At 35.6% G+C, this 23,988-nt stretch overlaps 2 protein-coding genes across 2 annotated transcripts in view; one reads left to right on the top strand and one right to left on the bottom strand.

Moving 5' to 3' along the window:
- LOC106135587 (AF4/FMR2 family member lilli) overlaps window positions 1-23,988 on the bottom strand; it is a 202,368-nt gene that overhangs the window by 172,507 nt on the left and 5,873 nt on the right. The gene's annotated exons all lie outside the window — the stretch shown is intronic.
- LOC132901774 (uncharacterized) lies at window positions 5,244-8,362 on the top strand. The gene is made up of 2 exons (XM_060950414.1): window positions 5,244-5,428; window positions 5,735-8,362. The coding sequence occupies exon 2, from the start codon at window positions 5,739-5,741 to the stop codon at window positions 7,833-7,835; it is 2,097 nt and encodes a 698-aa protein (XP_060806397.1). The 5' UTR covers window positions 5,244-5,428; window positions 5,735-5,738; the 3' UTR covers window positions 7,836-8,362.

Consider the following 23,988-nt stretch of genomic DNA (forward strand, 5'->3'; position numbering starts at 1 on the left):
ATAAATTACACGAATTTTACTGAAATTCGATATACAGATAGAAATTTTGTCGTAACGTTGGTGAAGAAGGATATTTGGACATTCCCCGGGTGCGAAAGTCCGGCAAAGTATGAATGAAAACTTGTCCTTTTTAAAATGAAATGAAAATTCATGAGTAATATAGAGGATAATTACAAACACACCTCGCATACTCTATTGCACTTTTAAAATAAATTAATAAATCACATTTTCATCCATGGCTATACCAACTTTAACAGCGCATCCTATTATATAGAATTATCGTAATGTCATATACATCTCCTTATTTCTGTTATCGGTCCCGGAATACGATAATCATTATACCAAATCCTATTTTGGCCTTTGCCATATTTAAGTACGCATTAAGCTCGTTAGCAAATTAGCACCTCATTATTAGTGACCATATTGGTATCACCACATGCATAATTAAGCGGAGCCAATGACATTATCATGATTTTCTTTATCATTCAAACTAGCTTGTCTTTGTCAATTGTACTACCTGCCTGACTGTATGTGATGGGACTTAATAGATTGTCATAATAATAGTGGTCAAAATGGAACTCCTCTCATTTTCATGTACCTACGCGTTTCAGTTAGACCTTCCCTTGCATTTCAGTGACATTTTCAGAAAGAGGTGTCGTTTCCAGCTAATGACACCTGAGCTAGTTACATGTACCTTTTACATAAGAAATTCGAGATAATATAACGGTATTTTCATTTGTTTGTATTTTGATACATCGGCTCCGAGTACAAGTTGAAACCAATCGATAAAGCTAAATTATCCACTCTTCCAAAAATCCAATCTCGGAATTAAGTTAAGGCGGCCTTTGATACGAGAACTTTGGTCGTTTACGTTTTTGAGCCGGCATCGAATAGCGCACCGTTCCGAATAATTTGTTTACCGCGACCAAAACAAAGTTTAATGGCTGCCAAGATGTTAATGAACTTGATTAATTACATGCGCACTTCGGGGACTAACAACGTCGATAATTTCGGATTAGTTTAGGCCCTGAGATTATCGAGGGTCTATTTGTTTGACTGTGTCTTTCAGATTAGATTAGAAACTTAAGTGCACTAACAAATCTGTATTTTTTTTTGTTTTTTTATAAGTACAAAATGTGTAATGGTTAGAAGTTAGTGGAGAAGATTGTATGACAGAAACTTAAAATTTGGCAAGAAATAGGTATGTTCGTGATGTACCTAGAGCAGAAAGCGAACACCAGACTAACAAAGACGAAATACCAAAATAATCATCGCAACGGAAATTATGCTATTAACCGCGTAAGAATTCACAGGCAAAACCTAGCATGGTACTTATAAAGAGGAAGGAATCATTAAGATAATGAAATTAGTCAATTAGGCCGCTACTGCGTCCACATACCTAGTTACTTATGTTTTTAAGCGCCACATCAGCTCGTTAAAAGCGACGGGCATTCCGACTACGTTATGAGACTGAAATATAGTGCACTAAAATGTATCTGTCAGTCTGCGAATCTAAAGTTGAGACAAAAAAATAATCACCGATTCCGAAGTATGGCAGATATTTGCGCCGACACGCACGCCCAAGTGAGCGGCCCCTTTATTTGACAGCAAATTAATAATCGCCGACGCGACCGGAACGCCATAACTGACATACGAAACAATACAAAGTGGACTCTATTACATAAACATTTAAGTTCAATACAAATATTTAAGCATTAATAACGCCTGTTATACAATTTTAATCCTTACGGGAAAAACGTTAAAGCGCAAATCGACTTCCACTGTAAAGTTAATAGGATATAATTTATCCGGGCTAAAGTGCTACGTTGCCGCTCCGGGTGTCGTGTGACCGAGACGTCCGCGGTTTCTAGCCCGGGGAAGAGGAAGATGGATATGTTTCTGTTGATTCAGATATAAGTCATTAGTCGTCGGCATCGGCTAGTCCGCGGGCGCGCCACCACCGTCGCGTTTTCAAACGTCGTAAGAAGCGTTTGTCCATTAATTTTCACGAAGATGTGAAATTCCCTCATTGCTCCCTTTCGGTAAATAGCTTTGAGCTTGTTTCACGCGCCAAGGGTTACACCGACGTTTTGACAACATTTTCGGGTCATTTTGTGGAGCGACCCCCGATCGCGTTTCCGACAATTTTCCGCCGATTATATCTCTAACTGTAAACATTTCATGAATGAGTTTACGATGAATATAGTACTCGCACACGATAACAAATGGGGTAATGAGCGAGTCGAGTTGACATAAACTGTTCACCAATTTTCAGTCATTATTTTCGGATCACGCTATTATACTTTATTGTCAAAAATTACCAAGGTAATTTAATTAAAACTAACTTTTAGAGACATATTTAATAAAAACGTAATGGATCGTTTTATTAAACAGTAAAAGCTTTTCACCGATTGAGTTATTTATAAAAGGTAACCAATGTGTCAATATTGGCATTCTTCGAACTAGGTACAAGAACAAGTAGGCCGAACTCAAACTCAAACCCGAAGACAGGTTCGCTAAACTACTAAAGGTGCTACAGTTGAATTCGATTCTTTTGTAGGATTTATCCTAATGACAACTTATCTTTGTTTTTGGAGATATACACAACTTGGAGGGTGGATGCGGAAACGTTATTAATGAAGGGTCAATTTGTCGTCGTAACTAATGATAAGCAGAGACAAGAGTTTAAACGAAGACGGATAAAGTGTTGACAGAATTGTCTAAAAATGGACTCCCGAACTCCCGTAGCATAGCGGAGAGCGCAAGCGCAACTGAGAGCTAAAATGAGATAAGTAGATCAGTGATAGTGTAATTTGAACATTAATAAAAATAATTTTAGCAACCTAAAATTGTCTTTATAAAAAAAGAACTAGTAATTACAGTTTTTAAAAAGCTTGATGTACCTAGGTATGTAACAGATGTTAAAATCAAATCAAATGCACTATCTTTAGCACCTATGACATAGTTATGTATGTAAACTATTATGTGTAAGTGTTATTAACTATTTAAGTCAAGCCAAAGAATTTATTGTTTTACAAATTGTAAGATTGATTTATTGACAGTTCTTCGTTGCCTTGTTTTTGCTCTAACCTTCCACAATATAATCATGGTTTTCCCCACTTCGTCCGCTCTTCCACGGAGATAATAAAAAGCTAACGAACTCTTTGTGTTTCTTTGTCAAAACTGATGGACAGTTTGAGGAAAGATTTGCCACCCATCGTGGTCTTCCTCATAGTTTGTTGTGCCACCTTGATTCCGCTGGTGTTTTTATGGATCAGAGCTTTCATTTTTTACAGCAGTGTATCAAACTTAATATTCTTTTGAACACTTAATTTTAAAGTGTGCAATCTATAGGTACTTAATATTATAAAGCTGAAGAGTTTGTTTGTTTGTTTGAACGCGCAAATTTTAGGAACTACTGGTCCGAATTGAACAATTATTTTTGCGTTGAATAGACCATTTATCGAGGAATGCTTTAGGCTATATAACATCACGCTGCAATTATAAGGAGCAAAGAAATAATGGACAATGAGAAAAAACGGGGAAAATTATTCATCCTTGAAGGCTTCTATGATACCCATAATAACTATTCCACGCGGACAAAGTCGCGGGCACAGCTAGTAAAGGATAAAATGGATACTTGGATGCATTGGCAGAACACTGTTCGGTTTAAAGTTTGCCCGAAGTGTATCAAGTTCACAGTATTATATTCCTCTGTACCAGAGGGGTGTGCAGAGTCTACATCTTTCAAATTGTCACGATCCCTGCTGCATCTATATTCATCACTTTATTAATGCAAACTTTTGGTTTAGAGTTATCTACGTTGTTCAACTTTGTGTATGTGTGTGTATGGTATCCTCTTTAAAAAATATTACAGATGAAATACATATTTGAATGGTAAAGAGACAAAATATGAAAACAAACGTTTATTTTCGATGCAAGCAAAGTATTTCCGCACTTGCATCCGATGCACTGGAAACGGGACGCGCTGTTCTGATAAAGCGCGGGAAAATGTGTAACTTACGGAACAATGGATATGTTATGTTACTATGATATGAATAGTTTATATGAGCTTAGTTGCTGCTGTCATTTGTTAAAATTAAGTACCTACTCATACTCATTATATTTATTGCTTCATTTGATGTACAAGTCGATTTAAAAATTTCAATACAATGCACAAATGAATCCTATAAAGGCGTTGTAATTTTAAGATTAAAAGGTATTAAACAAATATAAATAAAGATTTATTTTAACTTTTTACCAGTAACTTAATATCTGTTGGAGCCATGCTTCTTTCTAACGGTTCCGATAAAAATATCCCAAGTGACATAATAAGAGGATAAGCAAACGTAGTCTGGAAGCAAATAAATCTGGACGCTGGAGCTTTAAACCAACAGCTGAGATTGTAACTTGAACGACGCTGCGATAAGAGAAAGAGGTGTGTGGGCAACTAAGCACTTAATCCATTTAAACGAGCCATGATAAAAATCTAGCATCGAGTAGGACGTTTTATAGTTGGTTTTGCTTACATAACCTTGTATGCTCATCCGTCCGTGACATCTGCTCGCTTGCTTATCGTAATCTTATCGTTTTATATCTCGGCTCATTGATAAATTCAATGGATTGATCGAATACTAATTAATCAGCGACCGTATTGTTCTGTTTTTGGTGATAATCTATGTATAAGATCGATGTATATTTTGGTTTTTTGAAGCTTAATTATACATTTATTAAATCACGCCTCTTTCTCGCAAGGATAGGCAGAGACTATATTTCTGTACAATTGCAACGAGCCCTGGATACTTATTCGCTCCACATTCATCACTCTCTTCATGCCAGCTTGGTCGATTTAGGGTACTCTTGACCTGACCTATAGGCAGTGCGTCCCTAATTCATAAAGACGTTCGTCTAGGTCTTCATTTTAACGTTTCTTACTTTCACGCTTTCATTAAGCAAAAATATTTGTTTTTCTACTGCCACACTGAGATCACAGAGTAATGACAAACTAATAAAAAATATAGACTTAGAACTCTTCATTTAGGGGATGAGCTAATAACATATCACTATCTGTGAATCTGAATTCCATCGTTCAACCATGCAGCCGAACATGAATTTCGGGTCTACTCACTATTATTATTATTTATATGTTTTCTGTTCAATTCTATCATTAAGCCAAATAGCTGAACTTGGCCATTCAGTCTTTTCAAGATTGTTGGCTCTGTCTACCCCGCAAGGGATAGGGGAGACCGGGGATGGTTGACTATAGGGGTAGGTAGACTAACCGCCAAAAACTCGTCAACGATGTGAGTATTGCGTCATCCCGACACAGCCGCGCATTACTCTCCGCTCACCGCTCAGTCGTCCGGAGCGCCGCGCCGCAGACGCACGCCGTTTTCGAGGAGTGACACGTGATTTCTTTTCGTATCATGTAAGTAATATTTTCATATTGCATATTTTTTCTTCTGACGCCTACACATTTTATGTTAACCATTTGCCTATTAGTCAGAGTGTTTCGTGAGTGCATAATAATCATATTTCATGTATTATTTCTTAAGTTGATGGCAGTGTTTAGGTAACCCATGCCATTGAAACTTAAAACGGCGTCTGGGGTTGGTAGATTAATTTCTTTCGGGGCTGGTTGAATAGTTAGTCGACCAACCCCAATATAATTTGAAGTTTGCAATATCTCGCAAATTTCCCTTTTATTCGTATTTTAATATTTATTTTGTTACAGCACGATGAGGACCTATAAAAGAAGGACTGAACGAGCTGATACACCAAAAGATGTTGTAGAAAGAGCATGTCATCTAATAATTTATGACAAAAAAAGTATTAATTCAATTTCAAAACAATATGACATACCCTATAAGACGTTACATCGTTATGTGGCGAAACTAAAGGAGAAATTGGAACGTAATTCGAACTTGACGAGAGCAGAATTAACCTTGGACTCAGTGGGATATATTAAAAATAGGCAAGTTTTCACTAATGTAGAAGAAGAAGCTTTAGCAAGTTATTTAAAAAAAGCTGCTGATATATATTATGGTTTAACACCATATGAAACACGAAAAATGGCATATCAGTTTGCCATAAAAAATAATAAAGCTATGCCTAACTCTTGGAGAACAAAATTGTTAGCTGGCGAAGATTGGTTAGGCTCATTTCTCAAACGTCATCCTTCTTTATCCATAAGGACACCACAAGCAACAAGTCTTTCAAGAGCTACATCATTCAACAAACATAATGTCAGTATGTTCTTCGCTAATTTAACTACTGTTTACCAACGTTTGAATTTAAGCCCTGGTGATATCTGGAACGTCGATGAAACAGGTATGACAACCGTACAAGTACCGAATAGAGTAATAGCACGACGTGGTGTTAAAAATCTAGGCAAGATGACATCAGGTGAGAGAGGAACGCTGGTGACGGTTGCAGTAGCTGTTTCAGCTGTAGGAAATATGGTTCCACCATTTTTTGTTTTCCCACGCGTCCATTACAAATCCCATTTTGTTAGAGGTGGCCCTATAGGATGTGAAGGTGATGCTAATCCTTCCGGATGGATGAAGGAAGAGAACTTTATCAAGTATGCCAAACATTTCGTGAAATATATCAAACCTAGTAAGGAAAAACCTGTACTTTTGTTGTTGGATAACCATGACTCTCACTTATCCATTGAAGTGTTGGACTACTTTAAATCTAATGGAGTAACCGTTTTATCATTCCCTCCGCATTGTAGCCACAAGCTACAACCTCTTGACAGATCTGTGTACGGACCATTGAAAAAGTATTACAACCGAGCGTGTGACAACTGGCTGGCTAGTAACCCGGGAAAAACTATAACAATTTATGAAATACCGGAGCTACTTAAAACGTCACTACCGTTGGCTGCTACAATTGAAAATATTCAATCAGGATTCAGAGTATCCGGGATTTCACCATTGAATGAAAACATCTTTCCTGACTCCGAGTTTAGTGGTTCTTATGTGACAGATAGGCCGATGCTCACTTCCCGTGATGGTGATAATCCTGCAGCATCTGATGTGAGCACAGATGCTGTTCCATCTACTTCTGCTACATCTAACAGGTTGTCTATTGTCGAAGAGGTTCCAATTCCTGATCACCATACAATAACTGAATCTCACTCTCTGGCATCAAATACAGATCAGATTACTACCACAATACCCTCTTCTACAAGATCTTTGAGTACAGAATGTGAGTCACCTTCTCTTTTTGACGAAACATTCAATTCTTTATTTGAACCGGAATTGAGAGAAAACGTCAAAACGCCAGAAAACGTTTATTCTACAGAAGCAAATGCGCCCCCATCTTTACACAATCTAAACCCGGCCTCAACTTCATCAGCAACATTTGAAGAGCTAAGACCCTTTCCAAAAGCGGCGCCACTTTTAGAAAATAGAAGAAATATTCGCAAACGTAAAAGTACCATATATACTGACACCCCGGAAAAACAAAATCTTGTAGATATGAAAAACAAAAGAGAAACCTATAAGAAGAAAAAAACAGATACAAAGACCAGAGTAGAAAAAGGAAAGGGCAAAGGAAAGGGTAAAGGAAAAGGAAAGGGTAAAGGAAAAGGAACAGATAAAGTTAATGAGATTGCTGATGACACCGTCGATGAAAATTACGATAATGCTGTTGATTCAGATGATGAGGGTACTATTTGTATAGAGTGCACTGAATCCTACGTCGATAGTGTTCCAGGTGAACAATGGATTCAGTGCATAAATTGTAAGTTGTGGGCTCATTCCAAATGTGTAAGAGGTAATCTAATGTTTTATGAATGCAAACATTGCACTTCTGATATTGAAGATTGATAACTTGCCCTTTTTTTAAAGAATACAAAGATTAATATGAGACTGATTAAGAGTTCAGTTCAAACAAAATGATTATTACTTTTGATGATAAAACAATTATAAAGATGATTAAGTTTAGATACTAATAATAGATATTTAGTAATTACTATAATGCAAACTTTGCACTTCTGATATTGAAGACTGATAACTTATCTGTTTTTTTTAAGAATATAAAGATTAATATGAGACTGATTAAGGGTTCAGTTCAAACAAAATGATTATTACTTTTGATGATAAAACAAATATATAGATGATTAAGTTTAGATACTAAAATTAGGTATTTAGTAATTACTATAATTTCAACAGAGCAATAAAAATGTGTATTTAATTTCTAGCGTAAGAAAAGTTGATTTAAAATTGTTTAATTAATAAAACTAATAAATGTTTAAATAAAAACTAAGAGGTGATAGTTTTGTTAAAGACTTATTGTAGTCTGTACCTGTACCTGATTAAAAATGTTTTTGAATAAAAAGTTTTGTTAAATTATAAAAAAAAAGGTTTTATTACTTGACACTCTTCACAATTTGTCACTTATTGATACGTAAGTCTACTTACCCCGGGCATATAGTCAATCTACCCCGGAACTGGGGTAAATTGACTAAGAGTTGGTGTTCTGTAAAATGCGTTAAATTATGATAATTATATTGATTAATGGACTACTTTTTGTATTATTTTATAAGTATAAGAGTTCTTCTATCCATTGATGCAGTTTTATTGTCTGTATGTACAAAAACACAAAAAATATGTATGATTTTGTAAAAAATTAGTCAACCATCCCCGGTCTCCCCTATAGACGTGACTATATGTATGTATGTATATGTTTTCTGCGTGTTTAATAATGCAGTGAATGCAAATCCCAACAACCATATTTCATAAAACAAAGTTCAACAGTGTGGTTACCGTTCGATTCAATACACACCAGGGGCAATCAATGAAAGCCTTCGGAGTCCACCCGCTAAACGAAAAACACGGAGTCAATGGTGCGGAGAGCCCACCAACAGAGTCCCGGTTAGGACGGGTACACACGTCAAAAAATCAAAAATTTCTTTATTTTCTCTACAATCTGATAGTTAGTGTATAAACAAACAAATCACAGGTAAGGAATATAAAAAAAGATTGCGAGAGACTGGTGTCTGAACTAAGCAGAGCCTGTATCTCAGTGCACCAGCCTCTCCCCACAAGGTGAATGACAACACCTAATTATTTGTTTTGTCTTAAACAGATAAATCAAAAGTAAGTTATAAAAAAGAGAATGAGTGCTAGGTAAAAACATAAGAACATCAGTTTCTTATATCTAAATTATATCCAAACGACAATAAACTCATTGAGAGGACTGTTGTGTTCAACAACTGGTACATTTTTGTTGAAAACTGTTTGTTTGAAAACCGTGTGGTTCCCGGCACCAATACAAAAAAGAATAGGACCACTCCATCAATTTCCCATAGATGTCGTAAAAGGCGACTAAGGGATAGGCTTACAAACTTGGGATTCTTTTTTAGACGATGGGCTAGCACTATTTGAATCTCAATTCTATCATTAAGCCAAATAGCTGAACGTGGCCATTCTACGTGGCTCTATCTACCCCGCAAGGGATATAGACGTGACCATATGTAGGTATGTATGTATGAAAACTGTTCTTCGAGCCATTCCACGAAGAATCGTCCAAAGAAGTCCTGTCACCGAATCTCTAAAATGCAATATGTAAAGTACGTAAGTCAATAGAGCGCAGAAAAAAAGTTGGGTCTCATTTTTTCCTTGTTTAAATGCCCGACTATTAATTTGTTTTCCGCTGGGTACCTAAGTCTGAATTTCAGAGAGATCTCTTGAGAAGAAATGTAAAAAAAAATCATGCTCTCTGCAACGCTGCATATTGCAAACATTTAAATAGCCTTAGGATATTTTTAATTTTCTAGATAATGAATATACACATATCAAATAGGCATGTGTCATATAGCATCTGTCACGTGTGCTAAGTTAGTATCCATAACATACGAATCTACGAATCATCGTCATCGAACTACATTTGGGGCAAGCTCAATCTGTGTAACTTGTCCTATATAGGTGCTTCAATATTCACTTCCACACACGCATGTGCCCTCAGCACTAAAAATAATAAAGCCGTCAACACACGGGCCGGTCACGTTTGCGTCCCGCACGCGATATCAATGGATGCACCCAGCTTCCTGCAACCGCCCACGAAACTTCGCCTGTGTGGAAATGTACTTACTACGTCATACGTGTATATGTTTCCCCGTAAAGAGAAAAAGAGGTGATTGTAGTTATATACATACAATCACCTCTTTTTTCCTTACGGGGTAGACAGAGCTAACAGTCTCGAAAAGGTCTCGTGCAGCTGATGGCTCATAACGTCAGCTACGAAGTAAAATATGAATCAAACATTTATATAATATCTTACATTTTTTAACACCAAACTGCACTCTTATCAATGGAGATAAGAACAATAAAACTTGCGTCATCAACGTGACCACAGCTTTATAAAACTACACAAAGCTGGATACTTGCCAATTAGAAGTGCAACTTTTTATCTATGCATTTCGATTAATCTTCAAGTTTGGAACTTTTCAAAAATATTTTATGAAATACAAATCTAATTTAAAAAACTATTAGTAGTAAAAACGTATTTTTTTGTGAAACAATAATGTTCACCATATTTTCTATGGTAAATGTAACGGAGCCGTGGGAACCGCCTGGAAAATTACCAAATCAAGTATTGAAATGTTTTTTTCATGCACCGCGTTCAAAATTCAAGGTCTTTGTATGCAAAGTAGTTAGAATACAAAAGTAGTGTCAATGCTTCTGTCGCCTCTAGATCTTTGAATTGGTTGGATCATGTTATGCCCGGGCACATCGAGATACATATAATCCAAAAATAATGCGAAATTTTATTTTATTACTGTTCAACAAAATAGCCGATATAAACCTGCCCGCCGTTCCATATTATTTTAAAATTGCGATGCCCAACAGAGTTCATATTGTTCCTATTTATGAGCAGTAACTGTAATTCAACTGACGTACATACTTTATGATATGCAATTAAAATTTTGAATTTGAATTGAATATGGCGCCACTTCGTGATTTGGCTGCAAATGCAACATGCGCCGAATCAAAAGTTAGGCTTTATACTCACGACGACATATCGCTTTTGCAGATGGATACGAAGCTAATCCTTTTTTTATAACCTTCTCTAACCTGCCTCGTTGAAGTTGAAGCGTGTGTGGTCACAAGGTGCCTTAACAAACCTACCGTCAAAATTAAGATTTTCATCATTAAAATTTCAATGCGGGTCGTTAATTTTTAACTTACTCCAATTAAACATATGACTTGGTATTTGCACATACATTACTTCGTGGTGATAAAAAATATATGCGACATACATAAATTAAAATGCATGATAAAGACCTAATTCGGATATTTACAGAAAGTATAAATAATACAAGGTCGAATAAATTTATTTTTCCAATTGAGCAACAAAATTGTTAAGTATTGCTGTGTGTAGCTAGATATTAAAAAAGAACAACATTAAATGAAAATAAACCTAAGATTATATAAATCAAATAATAATTAATGCTTGTTTAGCAGTAAGTGCTCAAAATAAGTTGAGATTGAATAAAACAATTTTAAATTAACTTGTTATCTTAAGCCAGATAGCTAATCAGTTATATGTGATAATGATCTGACCGAAACGTGCTTAGATAAAATTCCGTTTGGTTTAAACCTTCACTCAGTGGAGCAGATTCATTCTTACTTTTTTTTCATTTTTTTTTTCTATGAGCGTCTAGCTGCAATGTTGATGTTAATTTATAAGATCCGTATCCGTTTTCAACAAAGCACAGAATATCTTTACTTGGAACAATTAATATAGCAGAAATCTTAATCCTGAATATTTATAAAAAACTTAACCCTAGAAATAATAATTGTGATGAAAAAGTGTACATAGTACTAGTCGTAATAAGAATTATGATCTACCATCCCCCTAAGGTTGACTGGAAGAAATTGCTAGAGCTATAAGTCAGCCATCCACTAATTTCCTTTCCTTGAAGGTTTCCTTTTATGGCAATTACTGTTATTTTTCCTTGATTAAATGCATTTTCTATCCTACTTATTTAATAGTAAGTTAATGCAACTTTATTACTTTTGTTAGGAAATACTAACTCAGCGATGCTATATTTTATAATTAATACTTATAAAGATAAAAATCCAAGACCCAGGCCAATCAAAAAAAGTTTGAACCCGGGGACCTCCGGTGTCACAGACAAGCACTACCGCTGCGCCACAGAGGCCGTCAAAAAAGGTACATTATCTACGGGTGTTACAGTCTAGCTTTCCGCTGGTCTTTCTATAAATAGGAAAATTATTTTTACAACGTAACACGAAATTTTACTAGTTGCTAACGAATAAAACCTTGATATTGCAGAGACACGCTAATAAAGTCAATAGTCGGGAACTCCGAGGTCATTTCCAATTCGGAACATTGTACTAATTAGTTTCTAATGAAATAAGGAATTTTTACACAGTTTCCTATCTAAGTAACAATATATAGGTATAGTATGTTATGGCCGAAGAGTTTGTATGATCAAATTAAGGACGTCCTGGCCAAAGGTCGGGACAAGAGCACCCGAAGCCGCCGAGCTTGCGTGATAACAGTACTGAATGTGGATGAAGCGAAAGAAGTATGCAGATATCGTGGCAAGTGGAAAAATGTAGTCTGATTTTATGTATGTATAAATGCTTCCTATCTAAAAACAATACATAAGTGTGGTTTATTATAGCCGACGAGTTTGTATGAAAAGATTGATAAATATTGAAGAAGCAAATTAAGGGAAGGCCAAGTGAAAAGATGTAGTCTATCTACCCTCTGGGGAAGGCGTTATCGTGTACTTAATACGGCAGAAATAATAAATCAGGAAGTCACTCCTTGCGAATGTCGTAGATTAACAAAAACTCGTGCAATAAAATTATTGGCTTCTTCAGCAACTTCAGATAGACCAATAACAACATAGATAGATAGTAACTAACAATTTGTAAAATTAACAGTTTGTGTTTTACACACCACACACAATGGAAACTTGTTGCCAACCATAATATAGGAGGCGTTAACTTTTAAAAAAAATATCCATTATTTCCGACTTGTTCCAAGATTCCTTCATATAAAAGTAAGTAAGTCCTTGAAAAAAAAATTACAAAATTTGTATCTGTTACATATGAACAGTTTTAAACCTATGTAGTACATTAACGACTGTTAAATAATACATCTCTTGACTTAAACCAACATGTAATAACAAATCGTTTAATATCTTTCATTACCCTAGAGTACTTACTAGATATTGTATAGATAATTATAGAGTACAATTTACGAAGCTGTATTTTCTATGCAGCGCAATTTCTAGTAGGTGAATATTAATGTTCTGTCAAGCAATGAGTCGAAAAAATACGCTCTTGTTGCATTAACAATAAGCACCAGTTTTGCTTGCTGAATGCCACTGTGGCGAACCATTCATTGGTATGCAAACGGAACGACCAAACACAGGACACATTGTCGTAGGCATAGATAATGTTAGAAATAGATACAATATTTAACTACGATTCGTAGAAAAACCTGAGTTGCTTACAGATCATGGCCATAGATAGACATCAGGCCTCTTTCTAAAAGTTTAACATTTGCAGGGACTACTTATTTTTTTTGTATTGAGAAAAATTAGGGTATTGGGTATTTAGGTATTGCTTCACTTTAAAGGACAAAATTTATTGACTGCAAGAGAAAGCATTATTCTGGAGTGAATGTTCACAATCAACCTACTTATATCATGATCATCGTCATCGTAGTTCAGGTCTTCCCTAGAGAGTCATGACCCTAATACAAGTGTCAAGTTATAAAGTAGAGCGACTACTGTCCGACTTCTTTTACCCTGGGAATATTAACCTGGGGGGATTTTCACCAACAACCGAAAAGGCAAATGTGTAATCTTCTTTCGGTAGATAGTTCTATCTTTTCGGTAAAACTAAAAGGTAGAAAGCCGAGATAAGATATATATAATATATATTCTTTATCAACGCTCTTGAATAGACCCCAAAAGCACCACATGTGGTCTCTATTAGTTTCATATCATTGGTCGGCGGTTTCAGTATCGATATACAAAGTAATACATGCAATCACTAATTTAAAATAGCAATAACGATAAGATACTGTTCGTAATATCGTTCGTGTTATGTGACATTTTATCAGTTTGATAAAACAATGTAGGCAGCAAGTTAGCTGTTTTGCTTCTGCGGAGAGCCTATTTTCGCGTGGCAACATGCGAAATCTCAGCAAGGTCAGCTGAATGCGTAATTAAGAAATTTCACGATAATATTGTGACGTTGTACCGACCTCCGTGAACTGCGTGTTGGAAAATATTAAAATTTGAGCCATCCAAGTGTTAAAGAATTATTAACTACTGCATACAAAAACAATTTCAACTATTGTTTATCATTAAAAAAACCTGCTGCGAATAACCTGCTGAGAAAGTGAAAGGTCGAATTCCTAACAATAATATACAAATTAAGAAGACATATTTATATCAATGACCATTGCTCTTGAATTTTGCAGCGTTATATCGCATATATCATTTGTTAAGTAAGTAGTTCATACGTTAAGAGACGCCAATATGCTATATACAGGAACCGGAGACGAAGCGTGGGGCGGTCCATTGCCGTGATTTTTATAGTGGCGTTCCGCGTTGCGTTTCTCCTATTTCATACAAACTCTAATAATACAAAATGCACGCCTTCGCTTTTGCTCCGCCTCAAATTTCTGTATGTGTGGTGCCTTAATGTCGGCACGCGAAGAATGTTATAATTTATCGTTGCAGTTTCTTATCTCTCACGGTTGTTTCATTATTGCGCTGTTCTAAAACGAAAGAAGTTACTTATTATGATGTCAGTCGAGTCATTAGAATTGCTTTATGGGACATTTATTTGTTAACATTTTTTTCCCGGGAGTGGTTCTGTGGAAATTTCCAAGAATTCATCCTCCATCCACTAACTGAATGATAAATTTTAAAGAAAATCCTGTGTGCGTTGATAAATGTTTCACTGACATTTTATATTTATTATTAAGTGTTCCATAATAATTAATGATTATTTTTTTTATTTGAATTTTTTAAATACTAGGGCAGTTGTCAATTTCGAAAAGAATTTTACTTTCCTATTACAGATGATAACTTTTTGAATAATATATGTCAACATTAACATTAATTATCTGAATGTAATTTTAAATCAATTAGGTAGATAGTAGACCACATTTACGAGTAAATGTGTCGTTTAAAAGTATCTATTTACGTCTTGACTATTAATAAGTTACACAATGATACGCCTCCGTCGCGATGTTAAGGTCATACAATAGAATATGCCAATATCGAATGCATATCATATCCTGACTTTTTAAATTTATTCTCTATTTTAACAGCTATTTTGTAAATTTACTATTAATATTATGTTTTTGGTTCGAATAACCATACACATCATCATTCTTCTGGCCTCAAGTCCTGGTTGGTGTGAAGAAGAGTTCGAGATCCACCTGTAACCACGATGCTGGTTTGGATAAGTCAAATCTTCAAACGTCCACGACCTTGCATTGTTACCTAATCCATATTGGATCATGGTTAGACATTCAGTTGCCTGAATGCACATGTACACACATACACATATACACATAACCTGACCGTAAGAGCATCGGTTAGCAATCAAACTAATGAACGTGCCCATGGTAGCATTTAAACTTGTGCGTGAACTCTTGGAACATGCATGTATTTTGAAACCTCATATTTTCAAACATTGTTTTAAAATATAAGCACCGTTTTGTGCCGTGTGGTTCCCGACACCAATACAAAAAAGAATAGGACCACTCCATCTCTTTTCCATGGATGTCGTAAAAGGCGACTAAGGGATAAGCTTACAAACTTGGGATTCTTTTTTGAAGCGATGGGCTAGCAACCAGTCACTATTTGAATCTCAATTCTATCATTAAGCCAAATAGCTGAGCGTGGCCATTCAGTCTTTTCAAGACTGTTGTCTCTGTCTACCCCGTAAGGGATATGGACGTGACCATACGTATGTATGTATGTATGTAAAACACCGTTTCATAATTGAAATGAACGAATACACAGCACACTATAGGAATACCAACATTATATATCGCAGTATTACTATAGTGCGACGCCGCCGCCGGCTTCCTGCAACTATTAATTCCAGTCTCGTAAATCAGGGACGACGAACGATCGAAATAATTTATTTCCGTGCGAAACATACGATTTATTGAACGCGCTAATAGCTTCTTTAAGGTGAGGGACTTACGCTCCATTATTTATTTATATGTAGTTGTTACAAGTTTTTGAACTTTCGCATTACATTTTACATCGTAATAGTTAATTGATAAAATAAATACAAAATTATAAGCAACGAAAATTTACTTCTCTTCCTCCTGCCGTCAGTCCCGGTTTTGATCCTGGATTGGATAAATCAACAGGAAATAGGATTAAATATAAGAGCAAGGAAGTTCTCCTGTCCTGTCTAGATCTCTCTCTCTTCTCCGATCCTGTGTCGTCCATCGTCATCGTCGATCTGTCATCGTTAAATTATCTATATATAAACACACATACATACATACATATGGTCACGACTATATTATCCCTTGCGGGGTAGACAGAGCCAACAGTCTTGAAAAGACTGAATGGCCACGTTCAGCTATTTGGCTTAATGATAGAATTGAGATTCAAATAGTGACAGGTTGCTAGCCCATCGCCTTAAAAAAGAAACCCAAGTTTGTAAGCCCTTAGTCGCCTTTTACGACATCCATGGGAAAGAGATGGAGTGGTCCTATTCTTTTTTGTATTGGTGCCGGGAACCACACGGCACATAAACACACAGCCAATGGTATTAATCAGGTATACCTACAGACCTTCACATAACTATAATTCTTAATTGGACAGGTGGATCCTTTCCAAACTAGAAAACCTTGGGAGAGCGAAGGCTTGGCTAAACATTAGGTTATGGACATATCTTTATCAATAAGATTTTTATTTGGCGCTAGGATGAAACTTACCTCAATTCACCTTTTTGAGGCGATTTCCATTTCGATGCGAGTAACAACCCACTTCTCGCCTTTCAATATCTTCACGCCTATTCAGTAGCGGTATTCATTTTGAAATCGCAATCAATTCGAAATGCCTTTTTTTTAATTATTTAACTTTAAGTTAAACCACTCCTCAAAAGTAGTGATTTACTTAATTAAAAATTAAAACAAAAAAGGTAAATTTTGTGGGATCATTAAAAATATCTCAACAAAGAAAATTGAATTTTTATTGAATTTTAATCAACATTTACAAAATAAAACTCACAGGAAAAAGCTGAATGAAAATTGTTAATTGGAAAAAATTGGAGAACCCGCTGCTCCCAAACTATATTAAGGTGCAACGATGCATTTTCATGAGTTTAATTACGCATATGAGAGTTTAAAGCAAATTAAAATGTTCGATACTTAACGGGCTGCCATTATTGTGAATGAATATTTAATTAAACGTGCCGTACTAAGTACGTTTATAATATTGAGCCTTTGATTTTCCTTGTTTATAAAATAAGATGAGGTTATCAACTCTCTTTGCCTACCGGTGTGTTTTCAGCGTTTATAAATAGGAACTTCGTTTAATTTAAATTTAATATTGGAAAATTAATGTTCCTCTTATTTGTCTGCGTTGACTTCAGACTAAAATTATCCGAGTGCCTTGTGTGTTGGGAAAGTACACTGGCTTTCATCATCCACTTGACTTTAGACCCGTTAGTGTCCTCACCTCTCTGAAGATGATCTCTGGAGAACATACCGAGATTCGTATGAGTCCACAATTCCTAGTTGGATAAGTCAGGTTTTTACATGAAGCGACCCGCCCGACCTCCGCTACCTTGCAGGGGAACCTTACTCCCATACGATCATGTTCAAGTTGCCTGCACTGAAAGTCGCGACTTTGTTTTGATTTGACTGACAAATTAACAAATAACTTAAACTTCATTGACCTTCGATATTGTATACATAACATTGTTTATAAATATACTCCAATTAAGTAAAAAAGCTATTTCTCGAAAAAGTAACAAGAGTACTTCAGACAAATTTCTCAAGGAAATAACATAATTAAGGTAGTCGTTTTATGAAGTACCTACTCATTAACCGTGTCTAAGAGAATTTTCATTATGACAGTAAAAGGTTAAAGTGTATTTAGGTAACACCTACAAATAGATTTTCGTTTGTTTTTCAATACACTCTGGTGTTCATTTAATTACTAAATTTGTAATACATACTGCGAAACATTAAGCTGTCAAAGAAAATACATAGGAAAGACAAATGTTTCTTATCTCCTTTATCATATAAAATCACATAATTTAGGTATTAATTTATAAATTACTAGCGGCCCGGAAGATAATAAACCTTTTCAGCGGTAAAAGAATTTTCATGGTCTGATCAGTATATCCGAAGATTAACTCTAAAACTAATCAAAGAACAAACTTCAGCTAGTTTATAATATTACTATAGTTATATACCACTCTTCTTCTTCCTGGCTATAGTCCCGGTTGCATCCTCACCACTCTGGAGAGGAGACCGAGGTTTTCCCTCAGACCATAAGATCTTGAATTGGGTAAGTCAGGTTTTTACACGAAGTGACACCCGTTGAACGGGGAACCTAACCCGTATTGGATCATATGGTTACACATCCAGTTGGCTGAAAGTGCAGGTTTCCTCACGATGTTTTCCCTCACCGTAAGACCATTGGTTAGTTATCAATCTAATGTACATAACTTCGAATATAGTCATTGGTACATGGCCGTGGGATTCGAACCGGTGCCTTTATGCGCAACTGCGTTTTGACCAGGCACCATACTCATTCGACCACCGACGCGTGTATAGTTATATATCACTGACTGACTGTGCTATAATAGATTTAGATACGAGTCTAAGAATGTACTTTCACTGGTTCGTCATAATGGTGGAACCGCTGTGGATCCATATGCGAGTGAGCAACAAGAAAACATAATACTGCGCCGGCGCACGCAGGCTGACCTACTTACGGCGGACCTGTACCACGATATAAAGCGATATCAGATCGTTGATGGACGTTATTTTTTTTACGACAACAAAGCGATGTATAGAAAGATAATTAAATATTCTGATTTATTCCATTTCTAATCTTCTTCCTCTTGATATAAGTGTCAGATCTCTGGAGAGGAGTCCAGGGTGTGCCTGGATCCTGAATAGTTAGTTAGGATAGTTTTTAGTAGTCAGCTAGTTATAGTTATAGTGTCGTGTGGTTTCCAGCACTTTAGAATAGAACCAATCCATATCGTTCTAATGGATATAAAAGGTAACTAAAGGATAGGCTAATAAATTTGTAATTCTTCTTGTAGGTAATAGGTAGGGCTAGCAACACTTGGTACTTTTTGAATATCAATTCCATCATAAAGTCATACTACAGCTGATCGTAACCCCGTAAGGGATATAGAGGTGAAGTTACTATATATATATATATATATACATGTATGTAGTTTTCAGTTTTTTCACACAAACCGAATTCCGTCTGACCTCCGCAACCTATTTCTAGTGAGTATCCTACCCACTGTAATTTTGAAACGGGCAATTTTTTATATAGTTTAGTAATAAGCAAAGTTTGATTTTAGAAACTGTTTTAATATTTTCTCATTTGTTAAATTTATGCAGAGCCACCAGATTCTAAGCTTAACCACTAATTATTTTCTGTAATAGGGTGTAACTACCGAACGCTATCCGGATCAACAGTTTAACATACCTTCTAGGAAGGTTATGTTAAGGAATAAATTTAACTTAAACAAATTACGTAGTTAGTTAGGTAACTAAGTGATATATTTGAATAATCATAATCAACTTTTAATTTATACATGTCAATGCGAATTAGGGTGCTTATATTTTTCTTACCCAAAATCGGGATTCAGATACGGATGTTTAAAAAATCAGGAAGCCCAACAACAGCTAAGAAGCTACGGATATCCCAGGGGACCACATAACATCTTCTCAGGAGAAACCTTCGCGAACGACCACCATATTTAACCCCGACATTACGACGGATCCTTTGTTTTTCGGGTCGCGGGGCCTGAGAGTATTTTAAATAAAATACGGGCCCAATTTTATGAGAAACTTCTTCAATAACAATAAAGATGGCGTGTAATGAAAACGGGGAGGGAAGAATAAATTTGTAGTGTATGTAAACGCCATCTTGCACGAATATGGATGGATGGACTGGACTTATTTTGTACCCAAAGGTTGACTGGAAGAGATTGCGTCGCGATAAGTCCACCTTTGTTCAACATATTCATAATGTATGTTTCTATTAAGTACATATGTTTTTAATGGGCAATAAAAATAATATGTACTGTATTGTAACCTAATATTTTAACCCTAAAATTACGCTTCTAGGGTTGACCAGGATTTGGGGACATGAAATCGTCCCGTTAATTGAAGCGTGAAGCAAACGCTAAAGTAAGAACCATACTTTTATAGAACCTTGTTTTAAAATTTCATAACGGGAAAATATTAATCTCAATTCTACCATGAAGCCAAACAGCTTAACGTGGCCTATCAGTCTTTCGGGGCTGCTGGCTCTGTCTACCCCGCAAGGGATGTAGACGTGATTATATGAATGAATATGTATGAATGAATATAAAAGTATTAAGTCAAAACTAAAATTGAAATAACAAAACCTATAACGCATTCGATATTGATATTTTAATTGATCGGAGTCATTTGAAACGGCGCGGCGTTGAATCTTTAATATGTTAAATAATTGTACATTAGGAGCTCGCTGTGAATAAACAAACTGACACGAATGGTTAATCCGATAGTCAGACATTGTAAAATCGTTAATTAATGGAATTATATTACCAACAAGTACAACAACACTTACCTTTTTTCCGACTAAGGTTCATTCTTATGTCAAAGGAAAGCGTGATAGTAATTTTATTGTATGTCTAGAGTACACCCACGGGTCCGCCCGTGTCAAAATCGTGCCTGTTCCCGCCTTTTTTTTCTGCACTTTTTAAGAAACGTACATGCTAAATTTTAAGTCCGTGGACAGTCAGTGGTTTATGCTGAGCGTTGAAAATTCAGATAATCAGTCAATCGGTGCCATCTACGATACATATAATACTTAAAACTTTATCCTAAACTATGCGTAGACTCAAACTCAATAGACCGTCAGAATACATCAGTGACGAAGGATATAATACATCTATTTGCCAGACTATACGGAGATACGCGTTATATTATCAATCTTTAAATAGACGAGGTGAATGTTACCTTTTCAATCAGGGGAAACATGACGACCCCAAGGAATAGCTGAGAGGGATAGACAAATGATAGGACGAGTACCCATATCTCAAAATAACTGGGCGAAATTTACTAATGCGTGGTTTAGGAAAAGTAAGAATATTAACTTTAGTTCTTCTTTAGGCGATGGACTAGCAACCTGTCAATATTTCAATTAAAATCAATTCAAATAAATTCAAAAATTTTATTCATTATTGTAGGATACTTCATATCGCTTAATAATTGTCACATATTTACCCAATCCAGAATCGTGGATAGATAGATATCAGAGAGTTAAATATGTAGCCGTGCCACTTAATGCCATGATAATGAGGACATTCCTGGAATTCTTTAATTAAAATATAATATACAAATATTATAAAGCTGAAGAGTTTGTTTGTTTGAACGCGCTATTTTCAGGAACTACTGGTTTGAATAGAAAATCTTGCGTTGAATAGCCCATTATAGACCATATCGAGGAAGGCTATACAACATCACGCTGCAACTATAAGGAGCAAAGAAAAAATGGAAAATGTGAAAAAATCGGGTAAAAATTATTCATCCTTGAGGGCTTAAATGATGCTCAAAATAACTATTCCTCGCGGACGAAGTCGCCGGCACAGCTAGTATAATAAACAATTCTAAAAACAATAAGAGTGACGCAATATGGAATCAATGGACCAAATTTAGAACGCTATTATGGCCTCTGTGCGGTATAAATAGGGAGATCGTTATGTTCCGGGGGCAAAAATAGCATTGTCGGTTTATTTAGGGTGACGAAACTCAAAAATAACGACACATGCATAGGAAGTAACGAGAGGTGGTTAATAGCTATGGTAAAAGTTACGGGTATATACTACGTACAAAGATAAACATATGAGGGTAAAAACATTGACCTAATCAACCCACTCTTAGTTTCACTATATTACGGGGCCCGTTTGTCGCAGTGGTTGTGTCCGTTTGTTGGTCACAAGGTTCCAGATTTGATTCTCAGTCAGGACAAAATGGAAAACGAACATTTTCTTATTTATGTTTGTAAAATAAAGTATGTAATTAGTATTAGTAATCTGTATTTCATAAATCAATTAATTTTGTAAATATAACTCGGTAAATGTAAATATAACAAACTCGGGATTCTTTATTTAGGCGATCGGTTATTTTAAGACTGTTGGCTCTGTCTACCCCACAAGGGATATAGACGTGACCATATGTATGTTTGTATGTTGTAAATATAAAACTTATAACCAATAAGTGCTTAAACAATTTGTTATTCACCAAGTCTGATAAACAAGCAATATTAATTTCTCAAATCACCAATAACCCCATATAAATCAATATCAAACACAGCTTTATCATATGAACAAACAAACAGACTGAATCGCGTATGGGGCTATTGAAAACAGTTGTACCCAGGGTAGCCCATTCTAGGGTGTGGTACTACACCTGGATAGGGGCTGTTATCCAATAATTGAAATAAATTGTGGAGTAAACCGCATACTAAAATAAGGAAGCCAGTAAGCTGATTGTATACTCACAATTAAAATGAATTAGTTTTTTTTATATGTCACGTTTTCATTCAGCTAATCAGCACGACGCAAAGGTTTAATCTAAATATATTTTTTTTTAATTTGTTAACTAAAACATATGAACACATATTGTAAAATGACAATTTTTGTTAGTACGTTTGTTCCATAATAATTATTTGTTTTGGATTTACATAAGCATGTGATTTCGGTTAAGGCTGTCTGATTTTGCTTTTATCTTAGTTCTTTGTTTAGGAAAAATCAATAAATATTGCGTAGGAAAAAATGATTCAAAAACGTAATTTAAGTTATAACTGTAAGGTGTACGCTCTGTAATCGCGTTTCACAAAATATTTAGACTATAGATATATAATTAACTCCTTTACTATCTAACTGTACCCAAACAATCATAATGTACATCAATTTTTATTGAAAATTTGGAGAAGAGAAAAGATTTTACCAGTTCGCATACTAAAAGATTTGTCGAATCGAGTCGTGCGTGGTTTAGGGATATCGATTCTTAGGGACTTGGGACATCGGTATACTAGAAAATACCTATGTTTTTACAAACAAATTATTAGGTTTGGGATGTCAGTATTTTAATACACGATCATATTAAGCATACTTCTTTCGCCTCATCGACATTCTATACACAGTATGCAGGGATCGTGGCAAGTGGAAAGATGTGATCTCTGTCTACTCCATCGGGAAACAGGCGTGATTTTATGTACGTTTCTTATTAAGCGGCACATCTGACAGCCCCTAATTTTTGCGCGCGTCGAGCGAACAATTTTAGAATACTAATTAAGGCGTGCGTTGACATTTCAAAGCAATCAATGTGTAATTTGCCATAACTTCGGCTAATCCCAGACGGCGCGAACGGACTGTTAAACATGAAATCGACACCGCTTTGATAACACGTCGAGAATTAAAATACCAAACGCGATGTAGTAAAGGGCATTAAAAAAAACGAAATTTTAGAATACAAATCACGACTTTGTTGTACAAATGTCATCAACAAAAATAAGGTGAAATTTTTTAAAACGTTTATCTGTAAGCAAAATTGTTTTCCTTTTCATGATAAGCACAAAAAAGATTCATTAATAAACTTTTGAAATTAATTTGTAATCACTCAATTTGTTTTTATCATTGAAAAAATGATCTATCATCATTTTACATCAGTAATTTAGTTATTCATTCTTGGATGTGTTCC

The sequence above is a fragment of the Amyelois transitella genome, chromosome 21 (assembly GCF_032362555.1).
Source record: "Amyelois transitella isolate CPQ chromosome 21, ilAmyTran1.1, whole genome shotgun sequence".
NCBI lineage: Eukaryota > Metazoa > Arthropoda > Insecta > Lepidoptera > Pyralidae > Amyelois > Amyelois transitella.

Coding starts and splice junctions, on each gene's coding strand:
- LOC132901774 (XM_060950414.1), top strand. CDS start 5,739: ATGAGGACCTATAAAAGAAGGACTGAACGAGCTGATACACCAAAAGAT.